The sequence below is a fragment of the Phialemonium atrogriseum genome (genome assembly GCF_030411735.1).
Source record: "Phialemonium atrogriseum strain 8032-3 unplaced genomic scaffold QBC33scaffold_14, whole genome shotgun sequence".
Classification (NCBI taxonomy): domain Eukaryota; kingdom Fungi; phylum Ascomycota; class Sordariomycetes; order Cephalothecales; family Cephalothecaceae; genus Phialemonium; species Phialemonium atrogriseum.
The window spans coordinates 853,241-877,063 of NW_026848151.1; the positions used below are offsets into that span (position 1 = coordinate 853,241).

The 23,823-nt window shown below is 56.9% G+C and overlaps 7 protein-coding genes across 7 annotated transcripts; 5 read left to right on the plus strand and 2 right to left on the minus strand.

Annotated features, from left to right (window-relative positions):
* Positions 1–61: 61 nt before the first annotated feature.
* On the minus strand, positions 62–1,123 carry QBC33DRAFT_578722 (uncharacterized protein; the record flags this gene model as incomplete). Its single annotated transcript, XM_060431087.1, has 1 exon — positions 62–1,123. The coding sequence occupies one exon, from the start codon at positions 1,121–1,123 to the stop codon at positions 62–64; it is 1,062 nt and encodes a 353-aa protein (XP_060283163.1).
* A 2,573-nt stretch (positions 1,124–3,696) lies between these two features.
* On the plus strand, positions 3,697–4,831 carry QBC33DRAFT_588342 (Metallo-dependent phosphatase-like protein; the record flags this gene model as incomplete). The annotated part of the gene is made up of 2 exons (XM_060431542.1): positions 3,697–4,689; positions 4,805–4,831. 2 exons carry the CDS (start codon positions 3,697–3,699, stop codon positions 4,829–4,831), a joined length of 1,020 nt encoding a protein of 339 aa, XP_060283164.1.
* A 126-nt stretch (positions 4,832–4,957) lies between these two features.
* QBC33DRAFT_540738 (uncharacterized protein) lies at positions 4,958–7,858 on the minus strand. Its single transcript, XM_060428091.1, has 3 exons — positions 7,709–7,858; positions 5,561–7,649; positions 4,958–5,486 (listed from the first exon to the last, which is right to left on the minus strand). The coding sequence occupies exons 1-3, from the start codon at positions 7,745–7,747 to the stop codon at positions 5,272–5,274; spliced, it is 2,343 nt and encodes a 780-aa protein (XP_060283165.1). The 5' UTR covers positions 7,748–7,858; the 3' UTR covers positions 4,958–5,271.
* Positions 7,859–8,709: 851 nt separating this feature from the next.
* QBC33DRAFT_540743 (glycolipid transfer protein) lies at positions 8,710–9,898 on the plus strand. The gene is made up of 4 exons (XM_060428092.1): positions 8,710–8,943; positions 9,004–9,062; positions 9,182–9,300; positions 9,358–9,898. The coding sequence occupies exons 1-4, from the start codon at positions 8,802–8,804 to the stop codon at positions 9,650–9,652; spliced, it is 615 nt and encodes a 204-aa protein (XP_060283166.1). The 5' UTR covers positions 8,710–8,801; the 3' UTR covers positions 9,653–9,898.
* Positions 9,899–10,744: 846 nt separating this feature from the next.
* On the plus strand, positions 10,745–11,668 carry QBC33DRAFT_493076 (uncharacterized protein; the record flags this gene model as incomplete). Its single annotated transcript, XM_060425504.1, has 1 exon — positions 10,745–11,668. One exon carries the CDS (start codon positions 10,745–10,747, stop codon positions 11,513–11,515), a length of 771 nt encoding a protein of 256 aa, XP_060283167.1. The 3' UTR covers positions 11,516–11,668.
* Positions 11,669–16,447: 4,779 nt separating this feature from the next.
* Positions 16,448–21,668, plus strand: QBC33DRAFT_540748 (WSC domain-protein). The gene is made up of 5 exons (XM_060428093.1): positions 16,448–16,856; positions 16,923–20,106; positions 20,182–20,254; positions 20,328–20,762; positions 20,827–21,668. Exons 1-5 carry the CDS (start codon positions 16,738–16,740, stop codon positions 21,495–21,497), a joined length of 4,482 nt encoding a protein of 1,493 aa, XP_060283168.1. The 5' UTR covers positions 16,448–16,737; the 3' UTR covers positions 21,498–21,668.
* A 444-nt stretch (positions 21,669–22,112) lies between these two features.
* QBC33DRAFT_94529 (uncharacterized protein) lies at positions 22,113–23,583 on the plus strand. The gene is made up of 4 exons (XM_060433210.1): positions 22,113–22,371; positions 22,459–22,668; positions 22,776–22,986; positions 23,094–23,583. Exons 1-4 carry the CDS (start codon positions 22,220–22,222, stop codon positions 23,421–23,423), a joined length of 903 nt encoding a protein of 300 aa, XP_060283169.1. The 5' UTR covers positions 22,113–22,219; the 3' UTR covers positions 23,424–23,583.
* The last annotated feature ends 240 nt before the right edge of the window (positions 23,584–23,823 follow it).

Consider the following 23,823-nt stretch of genomic DNA (forward strand, 5'->3'; position numbering starts at 1 on the left):
AAATGAAGAGAAGGGTAAAATAAAAAGGAGAGTAAGGGGCTGCCTCAAGGCCAAGGCCATGCTAAGCGTAGTCGTCCAGGCCATTCGACGCCAGGAAATCGTCCAGGACATCCGCGACCTTGTCGTTATCCATATCCGCAAACGCGCTGTGCGTGCTCCCCTTGAGGCCGAGGTCCTCGCCCAGGAAGAGCACCTCGGCGTCCCCGCCGTACTGGTTGATCAGCGCGGCCACCTGCCGCGACTGCCGGACGTACACATAGGTGTCGTCCCTGTGGTCCCCCCACACGAACTGCACCGCCGACAGCTTGGCCAGCTTCTTGAACTCCTCGAGCGGCACGACGAAGGGGCCGAACCCGCCGAACCCCGCCCGGACTCCCGCGTTGTCCGGGAAGACGTACCCCACGCTCTCGTACATGACTAGGCCCTTGATGTTGGTCGAGTTGCTCTTGGTCACCGTCAGCTGCGCCCGCAGCCCGGCCGCCGAGTTTGTGAGGTAGACGATGTTCTCGCCCAGGCGGCCCGAGTCGGCCGCCACCGCCGCCGCGTCCGTCTCCAGGTGGACGTTCTCGATGGTGTCGAACTCCTGGTATCGGGCGCTGGTGGCCTGGTGCCAGGCCTCGGGGTCGTCGGTCGGGAACTGCACGCCGGGCCACCAGTCGGGGTACCGGGGGCCGAAGTTCCAGGCGGCGAAGTTGCCCTGGTCCCGGTAGCTGGGCACGTAGTAGGTCGTGTTGCAGGCCCAGTTGGCGCGGCCGACGCGCGGGCCGTCCCAGAGGTAGACCGGGTACTCGCGGCGGAGGAACATGTCCTTGAAGCCCTCGCCGCCGTCCCAGCGGTTCTGCCACACCTGCGTGCTGGAGCTGTGCCACATGACGAGGCTGGTCTCGCGCGGAGACCAGGGCATGAAGTACTCGACGTAGCCGTGGTCGCACGACAGCGTCAGGTTCGGGTTGCGCGGGTTCTGCAGCACCTTACCACCGATCACGAAGCCCCCGGACTCGGCGAGCATTATGGGCTTCTTCCACCTCCTGCGGGCTTCCTCCCCGGCCACGGCCACGACTCGGGCGGCCGACACCACGAGGAGAAGCCCGGCCAGCCAGCGGAAGTTGTCGACGGCGAGCATCTTGCTTTGGGGGGCCTTGTTTTGTCGAGCACGTGGGTGCAGGTATGGTAGGAGGGCGAGTCCGTTGGGCGGGGGCTTCTCTCTCTCTCTCTCCGCTGGCCTACCCCGACCAAGCCTTTTATTCAGTCGTCCCTCGCAGAGCAACCGCCAACCACAGCGCACTGCGTCTGCTCATACTCAGGTGCCGACCATGGATATGTGCCGACAGCCGACGACGGACATCCATTTGATTTGGAGAGAAGCAATCCAGGCACCGGGACGTAAAATCTGTTTTTTTCCAAATTAACGTCAAACACAATACGTAATATTACCGTCCACTCTTGCAACGCGGTTTGTCAAAACGTGCCGTGCAACTGCTTGGCTCCTGGGCGTCAATTTGAACCATCGCAGCTTGCAGGATAATCTGGCCCTCTGCTGCTGTCGTGTCAGCAGATCTTGCTTGAAGGACCGGCATTTTGGAAGGGTTTGGTCTTGATGGCTGTTGCTGTTGCTGGTAATAATTACTTTTGATAATATGAATCCTGTGAGGGGAAAGCTCCATATGAAGCTCACATAATTACCTAGCTATATATTATATGCCACATAAGCCCTAATTTTCGTGGGAAAGGCAGTTGCACACAGGGGAAGGCCCCGATGTCTCTAAAACCACTCTTGTTAAATTTATGCAAGACCAGAGCTTCCAGGTTGCTGACTGAGTTGCTTCTGATTCGACAGTACTCACTCGCATGGTTTGGGAAGTCGTGGTTGGAGACCGGTTGCCCTTTCCGGAATAGGTTTTCCCAGCGTTGATGAGATCCCTCTAGAAACACCCATCCGGATACCTGTGTTGGAAGAGAGATTCTTGAGAGAAACAACAAAGGGGCTGTGGAAGGAAGCGAAGAATGAGTGAGCATGACAATCACCGAGCTTACGAACAATGAGCCACCATCGAGAACAATGGGAGGTTGTTCTTTTGAATTTGAACACATTCTAAATATATCCTAACAAATGGTCTTTCTTTTCCTAATAAATCCTTTGTTATTCATTCTTTCCCAACAAACCCTCAGTCGGTTAACCACTTTGTCCGAAAAACAGAGTAATGAGATCGAGGAACAACAGCGAGGGAGATGTCGGACCCAAATCTATATAAACCAGCCGGAAGCCCCAGGACCTAATTATTCCTTCGCCAGCATCGAGCAAAGCAATCGACCAAACAACAACAACAACACCCACCATCACCACCACCACACCCAACTTACAGGTCAGTTATCAGGTAAGTTATCTTACACCCACGGTTCGCCTCTCACGATGGAGGCGAACCAGTCAAGCAATCCCGAGGGGATCGGCGAAGTTGTCGGCCCCATCCCCGGCGCCGATAACCCATCCGGCTCCGTGGAGGCGCAGGCGAGCACGCACTCCGAGTGCACCCGCTGCCACAAGGACAAGAGCCACGAGCCCGACGCCAGCCTCTTCAAGCAGTGCGAGAGCTGCAGGGTAAGGATGCGCGGGTATTACCATAAGGCAACTCGCAAGCGAGAGCAGGAAGGCATGTGCTGCAAGTGTGGCCATGAAATGCCCAGCCAACAGCCCGGCGACCAGGTTTTCAAGACGTGCGACAGCTGCAGGCCGGCGAGTCGCAAGAACCGCTTGGAGGCGGCTAAAAAAGCCGAGCTAGGAGGGCAGGAAGGCCTATGCCTCAAGTGCGGCATCCAGGCGCCGGACGAGCCCGGCAGCGACATGTGCGAGGGCTGCAAGCAAAAACGCGACAAATGCAATGACCAGAAGCGCGAGAGTATAAGGAACATCCGCCGGAGACGGATTGAGGCCGGCCTGTGCTACCAGTGCGGCAAAGTTCCCGCGGATGGGAACAGGACGAGGTGCGCGGGCTGCACGCGGGATGGTACCGACAAGAGGAGAGAGAAACGTCGGGTCCGGAAAGAGGCTGGCCTCTGCCGGTGCTGTGGCGTTGCCCCCACCCATGGGACCAGTTCTAAGTGCATAGACTGCAGGCAGGCAGGGGCCAGGTCTAGCAAGGAGTATATCGGCCGGAGAAAGGCGGCCGGCCTTTGCATCCAGTGTGGCCGTTCCCCCCCGGATGGGGCTACCGTGATGTGCGTGGGCTGCAAACAAGATCAAGCAGGCAGGAAAAGGGAAGTAACTCGGCAGAAGATGGAAGCCAAGTTGGAGGGGTTGACTGCTGAAATTCTCGCGGATTTAGATAGGATGCTAGCCACTTACTCGTCCTAGACTCGTAAGTATCGAATACAAATCCGGGTCTCTCCCAAACACCCTCCCCGAACGTGATGTCGCCTCTTTGCACCTAAATTTTTTAGTGCCGAATTCTCATCTACTCTCGTCGTGGGTGCGTGAAATGTCAGCCGAAAAGCGTTGCTAGTTTTACCACCCAACCCGACCTTTAAAAGGTCTGGAAATGAAGATAAGGTTTCTCCAAATCGGCTCTCGACCTGATCGTGAATAAGTTCCTAACTTTGACTCTTGACACCGCTACCACCTTGCAGTTTCTACTCATCGTCTCAGTGCTTCGAAACCCCATCTCAAACCTGCCCACGATATCCCCAAAGGGTTACAACACCATGGCAGCGTCACCTACACCACTATCCGAGTCATCTATCAAGACTCGCTTCCTCATCCTCTCAGACACCCACGGCATGGAGTTCCCGCCGGAAAGCCAGCCGCATTGCCATGCCGACGTTGCCATCCACTGCGGCGACTTAACCGAAGAGTCCAAGCTCGCAGAATTTAGAACATCTCTCCAGGTTTTGAAGAGCATCGACGCCTCCCTCAAGCTCGTCATTGCCGGAAACCACGACTTCACTTTGGACATACCGATGTTCAAGAAGAAAGTCGCCGAAGCCAGGCCACCATTGGAACCAGACCTCGTGGCAAGGGAGTACGGCGTATTCGGGGAGGCGAGAGAATTGTTGGATCAGGCAAACGACGCAGGAATCGTCTTCTTGGACGAGGGCACTCACCGATTTATTCTCAAGAACGGGTCAGCATTGACCGTCTATGCCAGCCCGTACACGCCCTCACTTGGCGATTGGGGATTTGAGTACAATCCACAAAAGGGGCACAAATTTTCCGTGGAAAAGGGGACGGATATAGTCATCACCCACGGCCCTCCAAAGGGGATCATGGATCTAACGGACGCGCGAGAGAGAGCCGGCTGCCCGGATTTGTTCGCCGCCGTGGCCCGAACTCGCCCGAGCTTGCACTGCTTTGGCCACATCCACGAAGGCTGGGGAGCGAGACTGGTGACGTGGAGAGAGAAAATAAGCGATACTCCTTCTCATTTTACAGATATAGACAACGGCAAGTCGGTTGTCGTCGAGAGCCTAGCCGGATTCAAGAGGTCCAAATTTTACGACGACAAAACGGCTCGGGGGCAGGCGGATAAGGCCAGATCATGCGCCAAGGCAAGATGCTGCCACACGAGCCATTGCAGCGGAGACGAGCATAGCCTCGAGATGGGATACCAGACTCTCTTCGTCAATGCAGCGATCAAGGGCGACGAGGGGCAGCCGATGCAGCTTCCGTGGCTGGTGGATATCGAGCTCCGCCCTGCTGTCACCGGGGACAGGAACTCGCCTGAGGGTGGGGTATCGGCAAGCCACCTGGATCGATCTACGGTCCACAAGAGGAGATCGCATCGAGAAGATGATGGGGACGCCACTGTATTAGAGACCAAACGGAGAAAATCGTGTTTAGAAGAACGAAATAAAATATGGTGACAGAGATTAGTGCTTGACCTTTGGCATTCACAATGCTGGTAGATGGCCTCCACCAGCCCCTATCCTGCACTCCATGAGATGGATAATAAGGTAGGTTCCCTCCGTTCTTGAGCGGGATATGTCCTTGTGCAAGGTCTTAGCTTCGGTGGTGCCTTCCCTGGCTCCGCGACCTATGTATAAACCTACATCTTGTCTTGTCCCCTCTCCTTCCTTATGCAGCATTGCGGCTCAAAATGAGAGTAGCGGTAATGTATAAGGTAGGTATATGGTCTGGCCAATCATAAAATTCGTTGTGGACTAATTACATGTCAAGTCACCAATTTGACGGCTTCAAGTTCTGCAGTCGTCAGAAATATAACATGATCAGAAAGCTATGTACCCAGTCAACTTTAAGAAACACGGGGCACTCTTCCCCCCTCAGGTATAAACACTCTCAGTAAACTGGTTGACCTGCATCCCTACCTCGGCCATGTTGGCGTCCTTCAAGAAGTCCAACGGCATCCACACGAGGTGGCCCTTGACCTTGTCTAGCTTCGCCCTGATATCCTTCGGGTCCATCATGCGATCGAATATGTGTCCGGCCTTGACCCCCTTGGGGGGGAGGAAGGTGTTGTAGTCCTCAAAGTTGTTTACTAGAAGAAAGGGAAAATTGTCAGCGGCATTGCTTCCTATCTTTCATCCATTCATATATCTGGTTCTTCCTTACCGTGATCGTCCGGGTCGGCGTGGAATAGCTGCCTGTACACTAGAGTGTTCTGCGTGGCCCGCTGCGTCCACATGTCCCAGAGCTGGTCGCTCAGCGGGTCCTCGACGAACCCCCACGAGTCGTCCCTGTCCCACGGGTCATTGGGCGAGTCATCCCCCGGCGGCTGCGCGTTCGGGTCGTCGCCGGCGTCCATCTCCTGCGGCGGGAGGAGGCCGAGGTGCTCCCGCCACAGGTAGCGCCTCAGGCTCGCGGCGTGCCACCCGGCCTCGAACGGGCGCCCGTCCATGGTCGACTGCACGCGGTTCGTGTCCTCCATGACGATGCTGAGCTCGCTGTCGTGGTAGCCGAGCTGGCTTCGGTCGTTGATGTTGCTGGATCCGCAGACCACAGTGCGGTCGTCCACGATCAGCAGCTTGGCATGGATGTACAGCTCTTCCTGGATCCAATTGTCTACTTCTTCTTCCGGCTTTCCGTTCCACCGTTCTTCCGAGACGGGGCCTTGTCCCGCCATCGTGTGGTGCGCCACACTGAAGGCCGACGGGTTTTGTTCCTCCTGTTCCTTTTCCGGTCCCGCGGCGGCGTCGAATCGCCTCTTGGCCTCGGCATCCTCCTCGGGGACGTCGGATTCCCCGCCGTCTTGCGCGTTCGAGGACAGATCTCCCCTGGATGCGCTCGGCTGCGCGGACCGGGGGCCCATGTGGCGATCTCGGCCGTCCTCCGTGTCCTTAACGCCGTGGATGCCCTCCTTCATCACCTCCTCCGCCTGCGCACGCTGGACTTCCTGATACTTGACGCCCGACTCTTCCTCCTGCTTCTTGATCTGCGGGGTCTTGTTCAGGCGGTCGTAGCTCCTCAGGTTGAAGATGAAGATGTGCTCGGTCGGGTCGACGCCCTCCTTGCGGATCTGCTCAAAGATGCTGTGCTCGCCCCGGCAGATAGACTTGTACTGGTAGTCCATGATCGCCCGGGTGCCGATCGCGGCGTCGTCTCTCAGGTCCCCGGCAAACCCGGGGACGGCGGGGATGACGAGGATGACGCGGAACTTGCGGCCCTCCTTCCCAGCCCGCACCACCGCGTCGACGATGGCGCGGCCGATGGTGTTGTGGATCGGGCTCTGCTGGTCGCCCGTGGCCGTGATGAAGAACTGGTTCTCGATGTACACGTAATGCTCGGCGCCCCGTATGATCTCGCTGTACGCGTTCTGGATGGAGTGCTCGGTCAGGATGCCGCTCGACCAGTCGGCGCTGGAGCGGACTATCTGCGCGTGGACGGTACCGCGGTTGTCGAGGTTCTTGGTCTCTAGGGGCGATATGGGGTGCACGATGTATTCCCCCACGGGGTGGCTTGGACGCTGGACGCCGACCAGATCCTCATCCACACCCTGGCGGCCGCGGAGCTCCAGCCAGTCAAACTTGTCGTCGCGCTTGTACTTGTCGCGCTTGATAAAGTTCCAGCGCAGGACGAAATGCTCGGCGATGTCGTAGACGCAAGGCCCGATCACGCCCATAGCAACGTCGTGCCACGGCATACGACCGTAGTCGGCCTTGCTCAGCTCGTTCTGCTTCCAATCCTGCACGTTCTTGAAGTCCATCACCCGGTTGTTGTTGAAGTCCTGGCCGGGCCAGATCTCGTTGGAAACTCCCTCGGGGTGGACGTCGGCTAGCGTGTGCTGGTGGTTGTCCCAGCGACCAAAGCAGAGGTCCAGGCCGCCAATGAAGGCCACCTCGTAGTCGATGACAATGAACTTCTCGTGATGCGCCCAGTAGAAGGTCATGTCGGCAGCATTCTCAAAAACGTTATGGTCCGGATGGCGCATGATCCTTATGTTACCATGCCCGGGCGTTCCCTCCGGGCAAAGAGCTTGGAGCGCATGCTTCGTGTGCTCCGAGTTGCAGGTCAACGCAGCCTCGACTTCGCGATAGACCATGACGAAGATCTTGACGCCGGCCTCGGCCCGCCGCTTCAAGACCTGATCCAGCCTCCATTCCTGGTTGTAGTATGGGGGCCGCCGGAGGAATAATTCGGGAGACAGCCACCAGTCAGCGATATAGATGGTTTCCTTGGCACTCTCCAGAGCCTTTGACACGGCCTACTCTCCCCTATTAGATGGGCGGAACAGCTCTCAGTTGGGTTCAAGGGGGCACGCACCCAGCAGTAGTCCCTCCCATCGACATACCACTTCACCATGTTCCCGTCACGCTCGGGAAAGTAGGACTCAAAGCGGTTGGATTCGCAGATCCTGGTGCGCTTCTCATCGCACAACTTCTCGTGTTTCTCGTCATGTCGATGTTGCGGATTGACCTGTTGCCAGGATTAGGGTGTGTTGCAGCTTGTATTTCTTGCACACACGGCACTTGGGAGGAGGACGGACGAGGTTAGCAAACTTGCCGATCTGGTGCCTGTATGACAGCCCCAATTAGTCCTCTCCAACTAGCTAGCAGCAGTGAGAGTGTGGCGCATACTTCTTGTGGTTCAGGTGGACTTTGACATTGTGCAAGTGGGTGCTGTCGAGCTTCTCCTTCAGCTCGTGGAAGGGGTTCTTGAGCTTTTGGGTGAAGCTACTGCCGTGATGCTCACCATCAGTGTTGGTCATGGCGGCGTTGAAGCGTTCGGATTCTTCAAAATTGGAAGATACCAGGGGGAGTTGAGATAGCGGATTACTATCGTCGTTCTGCAGGTCCCTTTATTAGGGGTTGTAATCGAGGCCAATCTATTGTCTTGGTCCTCCTGGCCCTAGCAGGCGGTGAGACACTGGGCAGAGAGGAGGCCGTGACGTCACGTTGAAGAGGGCAGCTGAGTTCCCACTATTAATAGTAGCAATCCCCACCTCTCCGCAGGGGAGTATTCACGTGCTCACCGCGATCAAGACGAGGACGAAGGACGGAACGACTACGAATTCATTACAAGGTAATAAGCCGCAATTCTATCATCTAATGTCAATTGATTGGTCGCAAGCGATATACTTTCCAAATTGGCTTTCGGATGATTTGAAGAGCGCGTTCTCTCCACTGGCATGTGACTACTACTAACTTCACAAGTGAGGGAGCTCGCCGCACGTGACTCGGTGCTAAACCTTGGTGTGGGGTCCGCGGGGTTGGGAGGAGCCTTGGCCACTTTGGACGTCGGGCGATTTGGGGAGCGGTGTAACTAACCACTGTCTGATCTTCATCCCGTCCCTTTTGTTGTCCCCGTGCTTCTGTTGATTTAAGAAAAGAACTATTTTCGTTTGCAGGCCGTAAAAATGGCGACTATTCCTCCCGGCGGTACTCTTCTCGACACCTTCAAGCAGTCCTTCACCGACGTTCCCGTCGACGCTGAGAAGGACAATGCCATCTCCACCACCGAGTTCCTCGACGCTTCCGAGTCCTTGACCACCATGTTTGGTACAATCCCTCCAATGCGACGCCTCCAATACCCGCACAAGTATTGATTGTAAAATACAGATGCCCTGGGCTCCGTCGCCTTCTCTCCCGTCAAGAGCGATATGCTTGGCAATGTCAAGGTATGTCTGTGCCGTTGTCAGCCCCCATTCCTTGCCCCTTTTTTTCCCCTTTCGTCTCCGACCACTTTCTGCCACGGTTACGACTCCCCGGTATACTGACAGACATCCCAACCCCCTAGAAACTCCGAGAACGACAACTCGCCGCGCCCAGCGAATCCGAGACCCTCCAAGAGCTTGTGAGGAATGAGCTCAAGACCAAGTCCCACAAGGCGACCGAGGGGCTGCTCTGGCTTACACGGTGGGCATTGAATCCAAGCTGACCCGGCTGATCAAGTTTTGCTGAATCGATAACAAGGGGCCTGGAATTCACCTGCATCGCCCTCAGCAAGAACCTTGGCCAGGAGAGCGAGGAACTCGCCGATTCCTTCCGCGGAGCCTACGGTGTCACCCTGAAGCCCCACCACAGCTTCATGGTGAAGCCCATCTTCTCTGCCGCCATGAGTGCTTGCCCGTATCGCAAGGATTTCTACGCCAAGCTGGGTTCCGACTTGGAGAAGGTCCTCTCCCAGCTGCGGGTCTACCTGGCTGCTCTGGACAAGATCGTCGGGATCCTGAAGGCCTTCCTGGCCAGCAAGGACGCAAAATGGTAGGACCAAGGAGAGCTACGGCCTGGAGAGGACGATTGCAGGCGGTAATGAGTCGAGCAAGCAAGTACCTTGAAAATCCAGGGTGGAGGGCCCACCAAGTAGCGCAGAGATGGTAGCATCAACATGGACAACTGAGCCCATTTGGGTTTTCCAGTTGGAATATACACACCACAATCAGCAGTTTCAAGGGTGATTCTTCTATACTACAGTCGGTCGAACCCCCGATATGCTTTCCCACCTTTACTTGCCCTTGAAAACCCCAGGACGAGCGCCATTCCAGGGGGGCCACATTTAGTCTCCCCCCTGCCCCCCTGGCCCCTGCCCCCGGGACGAATTGGAACACGTACTTATGAGAGACGTAGCTTGGGTTTCCATGCTCGTCGGTGGAAAATACGCTTAGTTGGATATTATATCGTCAAAGATAGCTAGGTGCCTAAGCGTGGCTGGTAGGCGTTCGGGGGTCTTGTTCGAACCAAGGAGGCCATCGAGAGCGAGATCGTAGGCCCATTTAGCTTCCAATGTTTTATTGATTTGTCCACGTAGATATCAATATCCCCGGCCCTCCAGCTGTTCCATCTTGTCCATTTTCTGGTCATTCCTGAGCAATCCAACGAGATTGAAGGGACGGGGGTGGGCTGGACTTGCTTCTCTGCATTCCACACCTTCCAGTTTACCAGTTGCTGTGCAACTGGCGGCAGGCTTCTTCCGGGGCCTAGAATCCTGTTTCTTCTTGCCAAATCCCGAGCCGTGGATATTGCTGGTGAGCTTGTTCTTCGATCCCCGCATGGACCACGCCCCCTTTAACCCAAAACAAATTCCCTTTTATTCGAACCGCACGTTTTCATTCGGCACTGCAACAGCCAGGGGCCAGCGACATCCAATGCCGAAAAAGCCAGTGTAACGATGCAATATGTGGGAATTGGCTTCTATATAAATTACCCTTTCTTCCACAAGGGGAACCGCTCCACAGCCGGCACATTACCCACGGCTTCAATATATATAAGTCCCGAGGGGCACGACGGGCGGGAAAGGATGGCGATCGATGAACAAACCTCCCAATCCAACTTGAGATAATTACTCCACAAAACCCTCGCCATGCTACGCTCAATTCTCGCAACCTCCCTGTGCCTAGGTGGCGCGCTCGCCGCGCCCGTGGCGGAGACGACGTGCACGCGCGACTTCCTGAAGGCGCAGACGGACGCGTACGTCGCGGCGCAGGTGGCCGGCAAGCCGGACGGGCTGAAGGCGGCGTCGGACGCGGCGACGTACACGCAGAACTTCAAGGCGTCGACGCTGGCGTCGGGCATCCTGGCGACGCCGCTGGCCGTGGCGCACAACCGCAGCACGTTCGACACGACGCAGTGCGCGACCTACACCGAGATGATTGTCACCGCCGGCACGCCGCACGTCATCGGGACGCAGATGCGCTTCGACAACAGCTCGGGCGCGCTCACAAAGGTCGAGACCCTCGTCACCTCCAAGGGCGACTGGCTCTTCGACGCGGCCGGGACGCTCAAGTACGCGTCGCAGGAGGACTGGGGCGAGATCGCCGAGGACAAGCGCGACTCGCGCGAGGTCATCCAGGCGGTCGGGGACGCGTATCTGGACCTGTTCAACGACAAGAACGTCAAGGTGCCGTGGGGCACCCCGTGCGCCCGCCTCGAGGGCGGCTCGTACGTGCAGCCGTGCAGCGCCGGCATCCCCAGCGGCATCAAGCACGTCAACCGGAGGTACGTCATCGACGAGGTCCTGGGCGCCGTCGACATCATGTTCGACTTTGCCGGCGCCGACCCCGACAGCCACGAGTTCCGCGTCGAGGGCGGGGACATCCGCTTTGTGCATACCATTACCGTCATGACTTCTTAGCTGTCGCGGCTGGTAGAGGTCGTCGGATTGGCGGTGGGAAAATCGGCGCGTGTCATTGTGGAGTGTTGTATGTAAATATCCTAGTTTCGAGTGTGGAAATGCAGCGAACAGGCTGGAGTGACAGGGAGTTGGCAGCACCGAATATAGTTATCGTTCCTTCCTACAGAGCTGTATTGCGAATGACATAGGCAGTCACTGTATGTATGTATGTTGAGCCAAGAGTAACCCACCCGTAAGGTGAACCAGTCGCCTAATCTCCCCGAATTAAAGGCTCAAGGTTGATTACCGAAAACCCCAATAATCATGACAATCGTAAGGCTATAATCAAAGGCAAATACTTCTCTGCACACGTTGCACCGACTTTGGAGCTCCAGCTCCAACGCGACTTACAATAATTACGCCCAATATGCCAGATACCACCCCGCTTGCTGCCAGTCGATTACCGTGACTACACGCCGACTACCCGTCATCCGGGACGACAGGATGATGTTGCTCGGGTGCAGGTAAGCGTGCGTGAAGACTAATAATGACTGTCCGCCGACGTCGCCTAATTTTTGGTTTTAACTTGTGGATGTATTGGAAAAGACATTTGACAATAGGAAGATATTACAGGAAGATGGGTCCGAAGAAGGATAATGGAATGTCAAACTCACCTATAAAGGAAACATTGGATACAACGTCCTGGGGTAGCCCTCACCATGATTTCACCACATCTCGAAGCTCTTGGCAAACCGCAACCCTGACCTGACGGCTTCACTAAGGTCATTCCAGCTCTCCTCAAATGTCAGACCCTCAACCAGCTCCATATAAATAAATGTCTGCTCTCCATCTTTCCGTCATGCGTATACCTCGGGCACCGGTAGGTCGGTAGGAACCTTTGGAGCAGAACAAGACACTGAGCCTCGGCTATGGAGATTTGAGATCTTGACTAGCACTCCGAGAGACGAGGAAGTTACTGGCGGAGGCCGTGGCAGAATCGTGGCGTGGGGATCTTCTTATTGACGGCCTTTCTCCCTCACCTCATCGGGTGAAAGTAGGGACAGCTGGCCTAGTGGGTTTTGTTTCATAAAAAAGCTAGACTGTCAGAATACAACGTTGTCGTCGAAGGGAAAGATGGGATCAATTCGGCCGTCCATCTCGATTGCGAGTGTCGTAAAGTGCAATGCGAGCCAAGGCTCTAATAGGTATCCCTTTCTTGCCGGGCGAGAGGTCAGGAGCCGTCAAGATGTGAAACAGAGTATATCATTGTGTACACGGATGCGGATATTTATCTTCGGTATGTGAGTTGGGGTGAACAGATCGAGGAGGTATTCCAGGCCGCCAATTCTTTTTGACAAATGGCAGGCATTCTTTGGCAGACGTCGCCGTCGCCGTTGGCCGGCGTTGGCATCGCCGCCACTGTCACTATTGCCCGTCACCATGACTGTCACTGCTGCCATTGATTGATGTTGCACTTGGATTTCTCTATTGCCATGATAAAGATTAAATTTGCTGTCGCTATTGCTAAAGCACTCTCGCCGTCGCTGCCGCCGTCGCCATCGCTGTAGCTATTCCGTGGCCGACAGATGGTCTTTTCCATGCTCCACCTGGCAACAAGAAGTGGAGGCCCGGAATCCCTGCCCCGCAGAATCATGAGGGTTACTTGCTGATAGAGGCATCTTGGTATTAATTCAGCCCTCGCGACACCTACCCAATATGGATGGGTAGGATCGAGACCGGCTCAGCCAAATATAACCAGCCCATACGGGCCATATCAGCTTTCAGGGGTCGGGCGGGTGGGTGGTGGAAAGCTACATGACTTCCGCAACCGCCGGCCCATGGGGTCTGGGTTGCATACCTAGACTGGACCGACGTTCACGATCGTAGGGAAGAATATACATGGAAACGACACGGTGGTGGCGGGGTTCATGGAGATTCCAAGGGAAGGATAGAGAAGTCTGTGCTTGGGCATTCAGCCGTGAAGTTTCGAACTATTGATATCGCGGGTGTCCAGGGTTTCCCGCGGACGGTTAGGCTATGCAGAAGAGTACCAATGTGAAGAGGGTTGGATGATATTCGCAAAGTTGCCCTCTTGAGGGACGTTGAGGGAGTCATCCTCCCCGTGACGGCTGTGCCGCTGGAGACTAGAGAGTAGCGGGTAAGGGCTGGACGCCTAGTTCTGACCCAGCGAACTTTGAGTTTCAGCTTTGGATATAGTACGCCTGCTGAACATTTCAAGATCTCGGGCCCAAGACATTATTGGCCTGGGTCGGAAGGATGTCCTGGCTCGTCATTGGGTGCTCTACGGGATTTTCAACCCTGTGTAATAGTTACTAACAGGCGTGTGGGGTGGGACCCCTGAGTGACCGCTGGATGAGGCTCTTCAGCGAGAATTGCAAGCTATTCCGGAAAGCTGGCGCAGTAGGTCAATATTAATTACCTGATTAATAAAGGGGGCCACCGCTTTCATTGCGCATGAGTGCGGCTGATAGCAGCATGAGTGTTGTTGACATCCAAGCCCATAGTGCGAATATTAGGTAGACTAGTCGGACTTCAGCATATGAATCTGGTGCTTTTGGTTAGTTTGACTTTGAAGGCTCAGGGCTGCATCTGTCAGGAGTCTGCCAGGAGTCTGGGCGGGTCTGGGGGCATGCAGTCGGTTAGGGAGCTTCCTCGCTAAGGCACTCTGCCCAGACCGACCCATTTCGGCGGACGAAGAGGCTCTTCCGCGTAGGGAATTTCTTCCCTGGCCAAGGAGGGAGGCTTTCGTCGGGTCCACGCTTGTCCTATTCAGGACCTAGACCAAGACCTACCACACGATGCTGGAAACCGACCTCGGTGCTGCAGTCAATGGCATGACCAAGGCCAAGAAGATAGCCCGGTTGAGAAGTTCAATTCCCTTGGCTAGAAGTACATGATGATCTGAGCAGTGAGCAGTGAACCTCGAGCCAGAGATTTCAGGGGTAGATCTATTACCGGGATACGACTGCATACCAGGACCCCTTTAAGTACGAATGGAATATTTGCTGGGTCACTCGGTGTTTTGACAGCCCCAAGATCTATCCCAGGGTGCGTACTGTCATACATACAACCAGACCAGAGTCTGCTCTCTCGGCCGTGTCATGGTTCTTGTGTTCATCTGGTCTCGCTCTCCTTGCCCTTAACTGGTACAATACAAGTCGCGCACACACCGGTCCGCGTCAGAGGTGGGGGGGGGAGAAACTACCTTGCCTGCATTGAGGTTGTTTTGCGGCTCTCGTGCCGCTGATTCATAGCATGTACTCCTCATTCCACCTTTCCCTTTGCGACACAAGTGGCAAGAAGCGAGGCTCGTGGCTGGATTTGTGGCGTTTATAGTTCGTGGGCAATGGGCTATCCCGCGCTGCGACTTCGGAGGACCAAGACGCGAAACCCCCCCATCTTGTACTTAATCGTTAGGTAAGTGCAAACAAAAAAAAGGCAATAACGCGGGTACGCAGTACGTTGTATGGATTGTCTCGACTGCGTTACCGCTCAGAGGGTACAGCCAGCCGTGCCAGCTTTCTTGGCCCTGTATGTGCCTCCACCCCCTAGTCTCCAAGGAGAATCCCACGCGTCCACTGGAAAGGAGAGGGGCAGAACACATGGCTCGAGGCAAGCATTCTAGTTTGCATTGAAGCTGGAAGGATAGCGTGTGGGGCATCCAAAGACTCGAGACTCGAGACTCGAACGGCAACATGCGCATACGAAGTAATACACGTGTCCCGCACCCAAAATTCAGACGGATCCAGCGGGGACTAGCAATTCAGGCACACTGGCACCAATGCGGCCCTGCAATTGGACCATGGGATTGAAAGACTCGAGCTACCCCCCACTAGATCCGATTAGATTAGTGCATCTTCAACAACCTAGCATATGTTAGCCTGTTTTGGCACACGTTCCTTTTTTTAGCCCACACCCACCCAACTCGGGGTACTTCATCTTCCCATTCCCACGGTCCCGACTTCCGTCGACGCCCCCGATGTGGGGACTTGCCAATGGCTAGTGGACAGCCTAGTGTGGTTTGGACCAGGTTCCTGGAATCGAATCTCGAACTCCACGACGAAGGAGGCGAAGTTCCAATGCGGAGACCAGAGGGTACACGTTTTAGCGCCGAGCTGGGTTTCGATTCTTGAGGTTGGGAGCCGGTTATCCGGCAAGTTTTGGTGCAACTTGAAATTCCTTGCTTATTCATTGACGGTTGGTTATGTTTGCAAGTATCGGTGTAATTATCTTCTCCAGGCAGGTAGGTACCCTGCTCTCTCTTCTTTTTTGTAAATTTTTTTTTTTTTTTTCGATTTTGCATTTTCCTTCTATTTTCAGTTTGTTTGGCAGACGGGTACTTGGAACCTGGAGCTCCGGGTGGGGCGTCGATTTTCTCTTGGCGGGCTTGCTGTCGCACGACGCCTTCTCCGGGTAGCCACGCCTGCAATAATCGGCGCCACATACGAAGTTGTCCGTGGTCCTTGCTTCTTCTCTTCGACTTCCAGTGGCAACTGTTCCAGCCTCGCCTGTCTTTATTAATAAGATGGCCCTGGGGGTTGCAGCGGCGTTAGCGGGCATTGGTGGAAGGCCTTTTCCCGGGATGCGCTGCCTGCCCTTGTTGTCGATAGCGCGCATGCAACTTCGAGGGGCAAAGAGCTACTACTGTGTACGGCGTAGTACCATTTTCCTGGCCTGTAGAACTTTCTTCACCACCACCCCAATAGCTTTCTTTGCTAGTTAGTTCATTCGATACTGTGGCTGGGTCGCAAATAGTGCCTTGGTCGTGGGTGGATGGATTGGTGCAAGATTCGGTGCTGGCGAGCCAGGGGCTCCCCGGGCAACACGTTCGATTTCTCTTTTTTTTTTCCGCATACGGCACCACCTGTTTTTATTCTCCCCCACCTAGTGGCTTGGAGTGGTCTCAGTGGGGCTCATAGATTAGATCAATAAGCGACTCTATCATTTTAATTGAGCAAGGATCGGCCCAGAAACCCCTGTCGAAAAATCCCTAGCGCACCCTTGGCCGCCCGGAATTGACGCGACGGGGAGGGGCGCCATGAGAGAGAGAGGCGACTGACTACTGCCAACTGGGGGAGCCTGGCAGGGCCACGATTCATGCCTATCCATTTCATACTAATAGGACAATGGCTTCGTCAAGCCTCCCCTCTCCGGCTTGAGATGGAACCCTCTCGCCGACACCCTCACACTCGTTAAACCTTGTCGGCTTCGACATCATCATCATGTCCAAAATGGCGACATTGATGTTGGTGCTGTCCACGGCAGTCAGCCTCGTCAGCTGTCTGGCCTCGACAGACACCATCACCTGGGGCGGTGACAACTCCAGAGCTGGCTATCAGACGTGAGCAGATGATGACGCTGACGATGACCATGTGCGGGAAACGGTCGATGCTGACGATACCGGCAGGAATCATAACATGGACCCTGCGGTCGTGGCGAGTGATGAGTTTGCCCAGATCTTCCAGACCAAGCTGCCCGGGAACTACAACGGCGCTGCGGAGCAGATCTTCTCCCAGCCCCTGGTCTACACGCCGTCGGATGGCGTACAGTACGTCTACTTTGCGACCACCCAGAACAACGTGTACAAGCTGGACGCAAAGACGGGCCAGATCGTCGCCTCCAGGAACCTGCACATCCCTTTCCTGACCGCCGACCTCAACGGATGCGTCGACATCAACCCGCTCGTCGGAATCACCTCGACCGGCGTCATCGACCCAGAAACCGATACGCTGTACTACACGTCCAAGACCTATGCCAACCAGGCCGGAGGCAATGGCGCCCAGGGTAAGCCCGAAGGCCGCTACTATCTCCACGCCCTCGACGTCAACGACCTGAGCGAGAGACCGAACTTCCCTGTCGATCTCGAGGGCACCGTTGCCAGGAACAACCCCTCCCGCAGCTTCAACGGCGGCATCCACCACCAGAGGCCCGCCCTCCTACACACGGGCCAGTTCATCTACGCCGGCTTCGCATCCCACTGTGTCCAGTACAACTTCACCGGCTGGATCATGGGCTGGGACAAGACCACGGGTGCCACCGTCGAGCGATTCGCCACCGAGGGCGCCGGAGTCCCGGATACCACCAAAGGCGGCGGCGTCTGGATGTCTGGAGGAGGCCTTGCTTCCGACGATCGCGGATCCATCTTCTTTGCCACGGGCAACGGATACGCATCCCAGCTCGCCGACATCCCCGTCAACGGCCGCGAGCCCCCGACGGCCCTCGAGGAGGCCGCCGTGCACATGACCATCAACGACGACGGCAGCTTGTCCATCATCGACTTCTTCATGCCCTGGGAGAAACGGGCCCTCGACGGCGCCGACAAGGATCTCGGAACGAGCCCCCTTGAAATCCTGCCCAGCCAGTTCTCCTGCGGCGACGTCACGCGCATCGGTGTCGTGACCGGCAAGAGCGGGAAGACGTACTGGCTGAACCTGGACGACTTGGGCGGATACATGAACGGGCCAAACAAGGGCGACAGGGTCATCCAGGTCTACCAGAATGAGAACTCGGTCTACGCCGGCGCCGGCGTGTATCCTTTGGAAGGCGGATACGTCTACATCAACGTCATCCGATACCCGTCCCACGTCTTCAAGTTCTCTTGCAGCAACGGAGTCCCCTCCTTCACCAAGGTCGCCGACAGCCCCGAATCCAACGCATACATCCTCGGCGTCAGCCACGGCACCGTCACGTCCCTCAACGGCCAGGAAGGAACCGGCCTCGTCTGGACCACCGACGTCCAGGGAGACAGCCTGCGCATCTACAATGCAATCCCGGAAGCCGGCCAGATGGTCCTCATCAAGTCTTTCAAGATTAACGGCGTCGTCAAGTTCACCAGAGCAGTCTTCGGAGACGGCCGGGTCTACATGGGCTCGAACCAGGGCTACGTCTACGGCTGGGGAGCCTCGACGGTGGCGGCACTCAACTGCACATCCCCCAACGAGTTTGGAGCCCAGGATGTTGGCGCCGAGACCCAGACCAAGACCATCACCTGCAAGGCCAACATTCCTGTCACGGTGAACTCTCTCAACCTGACCGACACGACCAACTTCGCCGTCGAGGGACTCCCGACCTTCCCTCTTCAGCTAGCCGTGGGCGCGACCTTCGGCTTCAGCGCCACGTTCAACCCCGCCAAGGTTGGCAAGCTCTCTGCCACCGCCATCCTCAGCACCACCAACAGCCAGAAGGGATTCAGCAAGACGACCGCGGTCCGCCTTTCGGGCACTGGAGAGAGCGCCGGCCCTCTCCTCGACATCTCTCCCGAAACCGTCACCTTCCAGGAGGTCGCCGTTGGAGGGGAACCTGTGTCACAGACGGCCATTTTCTCCAACGACGGCAACTCGGACCTCAGCATTTCAAGCATCAAATACTCCGAGAACGGCCCCGACGGTCCTTTCGTCACAGCCGACGGATCCAGTGTCGGGCCCTTTACTTTCGAGGGCCTCCCGTCCGTCATTGGAGCCAACTCTGAGGCGACAGTCACGGTCACGTACAACCCAACCGAGACGGGCAACTTCACCGTCTACGTCGTGGTCGACACCGACGGCGGCAAGGAGACTCTTGTTGTGCAGGCGTCGTCAGGCCCCGCGCCGGCGGCGCTCCTCGAGTTCCAGACCCCCGACGGCTCGGGCTGGGTCGAGTACGTGCCGGGGATGAACTTCACGTTCGGCAACGTCACGGAGAACACGACGCGGAATCTGAAGCTGCGGCTGACCAACAGCGGCGGGCCGGGCGCGATGCAGCTGTCGATCACGGTATCGAAGCCGCCGTTTGGCGTGGGCGGCATCGTCAACGCCGTCAACCAGGTTGATCTCGGCGAGGGCACCAACCTCGCGCCGGGCGAGAGCGCGACAGCGACGGTCTTCTGCTCCGTGCCCAAGGCGCAGTGGAACACGGACCCGTACCTCGGCACGGCGCAGTGGACCATGAACACCAACGACCCGGCCTGGGGCAAGCAGTTCATCCAGTTCGCCTGCACCGCCGTGGCCGAGCAGGCGCCGCCGCTGCGCGCCAACGGCCAGGGCACGTACCGCTACATGGGCTGCTACAAGGAGAACAACCCGGGCCGCCAGCTCAAGCAGCAGCTGTACGGCAACGACTCGAGCACGAGCCAGATGTGCATCGCCGCCTGCGCCAAGGCCGGATACGCCTACTGCGGTACTCAATACCACCGCGAGTGCTGGGGCGGCCCCAACGTGCCGACTCTGCAGGTCGCTGACGGGAACTGCAACTTTTACTGCACGGGCGACATCAACCAGATCTGCGGCGGCAACGGCGTCGGGTCCGGTGCCGGCGGCTCGTACATCTCGCTGTTCGCCCTGGACGGTGAGCCAAGCCCAGGCGGCGGCGATGGCGGGGACGGTGGCGGGGACGGTGGCGGTGGTGATGGCGGTGGGGACACCCCCACTCCTCCGGCCGGTGGCCCCGTTGTCAACCCCGGCGTGAATGGCTTCGTGAGCATTGGCTGCTACACCGAGGGCGTCGGCAACACCAGGGCCTTCGACAAGCAGGTGGCTACCACAACCAAGACCGTGGGTGCCTGTCTCGCCGCATGCGCGCAATACACGTATGCCGGTCTGGAATATGGCGGAGAGGTAAGCGACGACCTACCTACCCTTGGTCCGAGTAGCGTTTTGCCCAAACTCGAATGCTAACGGGATATCACGCAGTGCTGGTGTGGCGACGTCATCCGCAACCAAGCTAGCTCGACAGCTCTCTCGGAGTGCAGCTCGACCTGCAATGGTAAGTTCCATGCATGCATGGGCCCTATACCCCTTGATCAATTCGGCGTGACAGTTGCTCATGCTCTCGACAGGCAACGCCACCGAGTACTGCGGTGCCGGCCAGAGGCTCAACTTGTACCAGAAGATCAGCGGCCCCGCGACGACAGCGTCGCCGTCTTTGCCGGTATCGAGTGCGCCACCCACATTGATCGTCACCCCGAGCGCATCGCCCTCCGTAGTCACAACACCGAGCGCATCTTCATCGGTGGAAACGGTGTCGACGATCCCAACAGTCTCGACCCCCTCGACGACCCCGACCGTGTCAAAGCCATCACCCACACCATCACCAACCGGACCATCAATTGACAAGACCATCGGCGACTGGCAATTCCAAGGCTGCTGGACCGAAGCCACCAACAAACGCGCCCTGTCCAGCTCCACCTACGCGAACGACAGCATGACCCTCAACTCCTGTGCAGATTTCTGCAAGGCATACTCATACTTCGGAACCGAGTACGGGCGTGAATGTAAGTCTTAGCACCCAGTTCGTGTTCTCACGCAAGACGGATAACTGACTAACCATCTGCTCAGGCTATTGCGGAAACCTGCTTAACCCCGGAAGCGTCATGGCCGATAACCAGGCCGACTGCAAGTTCCCGTGTCCCGGCAACGGTCTCCAGTTCTGCGGCGCTGGCAACAGGCTTCAGCTGTACAGCAAGGCCCCGGCGGTCTCTACGAGCCCCTCGGCATCCCCTTCGCCCTCGTCTAGCGTCTCGTCGACCACCCCGTCGACCACCCCGTCGACCACCCCTTCGAGCACCCCTTCGTCGTCGAGTGTTTCTTCGACCATCTCCCCAACCAGCTCCACGACCTCCTCGTCCACGGCCCCGGTCTACACCGGCCCGCCCGTCGTGTCGCCCGGCAACGTCAACTTCACGTACTACTCGTGCATGAAGGAGCCGTCCTCGGGCCGCGTGCTGAAGAACTTGGTTGAGAACGGCGTGCAGAACATGACGATCGAGCACTGCCTCTCGGTGTGCTCCACCTACCGGTACGCGGGCGTCGAGTACGGCAGCGAGTGTTGGTGCGGCGACGTCCTCAACATCGTCGGCAACGCTGGCGCCACGCCGGGCGGGAACGTCAGCAACTCCGACTGCAGTTTCGCGTGCAAGGGCAACTCGAGCGAGTTCTGCGGCGCCGGGCTGAGGCTGAGCTTGTACTACTTTGATGTCGTCAAGGCGGCGGCTAATGCGGCAGCTTAAGGCGGAATGATTTGTTTGTTGTGGGGTAGGCGTGGGGGTGAGCGTGGGGTTTAAACGTTTTGACTGTTCTTGCGTGTCTTGTCATATAGTAGACCTCTACACATACATCACTTGGATAATATTTCCTAATCTGTCAGATATACTTGGTAAATACATTATCAGTTGGAGATACTGCGGACTCAATCGCCGTGACTTTTTTTCCCCCTCCCCTTTTTTGGAGGGGTCTCCGGTCAAAGACGATATTCTAGACCCGTCGAAGAACAGTAAAAGAAAAACACCGGCGAGAAATGGCGTAGCTTTAGCCGAGAGATACCTACGCGACACCCATGATTCTTCTTGATTGAATCTTCTGACTACCTGGTTATGTGACAATGCACCAAACGGGAAACTGGTATGTCGTGATGAATGCCGTTTTATGGCATACGACACGCTCCGTATGCCCTTTAACGCGATCAATATAGCGTTTCGGATAAGGTATCGCCTGTACTGGGGCGGGGGGCTAGGTTAGTTGATCAGGGAGGGGTCCAATTCTATTGCAATTACATAAGAACGGCCAACTTCCCGTCTTCAGCCAATGCGTACTTAATCTAGACAACCTACTTACCCTAGGTAGGGAGACAGCGCCCAGCTCGTGTACCGTTGACAGCTGAGATCAAGTGACCAGGCTGTCATTTCTGCGCGAAGCACTGTTTCCAAAAGTGGTTTACTGGACGCCGCACAAGATGGCTACTGAGGTTCTCACGACGGAGTCTCAGCAGGACGCCGGCTTCCTCGACACGGAGAGCAGTCGCATGCCGAGAGACGTGGTCGCATCACTGAACTACTATAACGACCCCGGCGATGGTTCGCCGCCCCATCCGGTCTTCATTGGAGGGTGAGAGCTGATTCCGCCGGGCCCGGCCCGGCCATGATGTGCCTCCGCAATGCCCATTTGCTGATGCCGAGTTTGCGCCGCCTCAAGAAATACGGTCACCAACGAGAGACCCACCATCCCGACCAAGGTGACCGTGAGAGACATCACCGGTGAGGAGGACAAATATACCCTCGACGGCTGCGGCTTCCAGCTCTGCCGCCACGAGGCCCAATCCCAGTGTCGCCAAGACGGGTACCGCGACGACAAGCAGATCAAGGCGGAATATTTCCCCGAGATGGAGCAAATGCTGAAGGACGTGTGAGTGCGACCCTAGGAGAAGAAAAAGGGGGGGGGAAGTGAAAAGAAACTCTCCCTCTCCCCTCTTCCCCCCAGAGAAGCTGACCGACTGACCCCCCTTGATCCAGCACCGGAGCGTCGCGCGTCTTCGTATTCGACCACAAGACCCGCCACGGGCCGTCAAACTGGCACAGCCTCGGGGCCGGCAACTCGGCGAAGCGCGGACCCCTCCACCGCGTCCACGTCGACCAGTCGTATGCCGGCGCCGAGTTCCTCGTGAGGTGGTACCTTCCAGACGAGGCGGAGGAGCTGCTCAAGGGACGGTGGATGATCATCAACGTGAGCTAATTCTTCCCCCTTTTTCCCCCCACCGGTGTGCCCAAGACCCCTTTTTTCACCCCCAACTTTCAAAACACTGATCCCCAGCCAAACATCCCCAACAACAGGCCTGGCGCCCTATCAAGACGATCTACAAGGACCCCCTCTGCGTGGCGGACGCCCGCTCCGTCGCGGAGGCGGACCTCGTGGCGGCGCGGACCGTGTACCGCGACCACGAGCGCGAGACGTGGACGGTGCGGCCGGCCGAACCGCACAGGTGGTTCTTCAAGCGCGCCCAGCGGCCCGACGAGGTCCTGCTGATCAAGTGCTTCGACACGGTCGACGACGGTGGGGTCGCGCGCAGGGTGCCGCACACGGCGTTCCACGACCCCGAGCATGCGGATGGGGAGTGGAGGGAGAGCATTGAGATTAGGACTATGCTTTTTTTCGACGAGTGATTGGGGCCCGGTGCGGTTTGGCTGTGTGTGTGTGTGTGTGGAGCTGTGGTTTGGGGGTGTCTCGGCGCTGGAAGGCTAGGGACTCGGGACCTGACGTCGGCTTTTGGGGGTTTGTTCGCGGCGTTACGAACGGAATCTAGTTCAGGCTTTGACATTGTTTCGCTTCTGTGCAAGGAGTTGTTGTAGATCTATACAGCATCGTAACCAACCCTGGTCTCCCCTTTGAGGCGGTGAAAGGGGCGGAATTGCATCACAAACCAATCTCTCGTTCTCATCGAGAAGCGAAGGCTCCACATCATGTTACATTGGAAGCCCAGTCATGGTTCAGGGGGCCAGGCAGCAAGGAGGAGTATGCATCAAACAACGAGCATATTTCAGGAGGAAGACTGCGACATCAGGG

Bases quoted from the DNA above. Each gene is read 5' to 3' on its own strand.
- QBC33DRAFT_540738 (XM_060428091.1), bottom strand. From the start codon at position 7,747: ATGGTGAAGTGGTATGTCGATGGGAGGGACTACTGCTGG. The intron at 7,650-7,708 runs GTGCGTGCCCCC...AGGGGAGAGTAG, and splicing joins ATGGGAGGGACTACTGCTGG to GCCGTGTCAAAGGCTCTGGA. The intron at 5,487-5,560 runs GTAAGGAAGAAC...CCTTTCTTCTAG, and splicing joins CGCCGACCCGGACGATCACG to TAAACAACTTTGAGGACTAC.
- QBC33DRAFT_540743 (XM_060428092.1), top strand. From the start codon at position 8,802: ATGGCGACTATTCCTCCCGGCGGTACTCTTCTCGACACCTTCAAGCAG. The intron at 9,063-9,181 runs GTATGTCTGTGC...CCAACCCCCTAG, and splicing joins ATATGCTTGGCAATGTCAAG to AAACTCCGAGAACGACAACT. The intron at 9,301-9,357 runs GTGGGCATTGAA...ATCGATAACAAG, and splicing joins GGGCTGCTCTGGCTTACACG to GGGCCTGGAATTCACCTGCA.
- QBC33DRAFT_540748 (XM_060428093.1), top strand. From the start codon at position 16,738: ATGTCCAAAATGGCGACATTGATGTTGGTGCTGTCCACGGCAGTCAGC. The intron at 20,107-20,181 runs GTAAGCGACGAC...GATATCACGCAG, and splicing joins GTCTGGAATATGGCGGAGAG to TGCTGGTGTGGCGACGTCAT. The intron at 20,255-20,327 runs GTAAGTTCCATG...TGCTCTCGACAG, and splicing joins GTGCAGCTCGACCTGCAATG to GCAACGCCACCGAGTACTGC.
- QBC33DRAFT_94529 (XM_060433210.1), top strand. From the start codon at position 22,220: ATGGCTACTGAGGTTCTCACGACGGAGTCTCAGCAGGACGCCGGCTTC. The intron at 22,372-22,458 runs GTGAGAGCTGAT...CGCCGCCTCAAG, and splicing joins CATCCGGTCTTCATTGGAGG to AAATACGGTCACCAACGAGA. The intron at 22,987-23,093 runs GTGAGCTAATTC...CCCCAACAACAG, and splicing joins GACGGTGGATGATCATCAAC to GCCTGGCGCCCTATCAAGAC.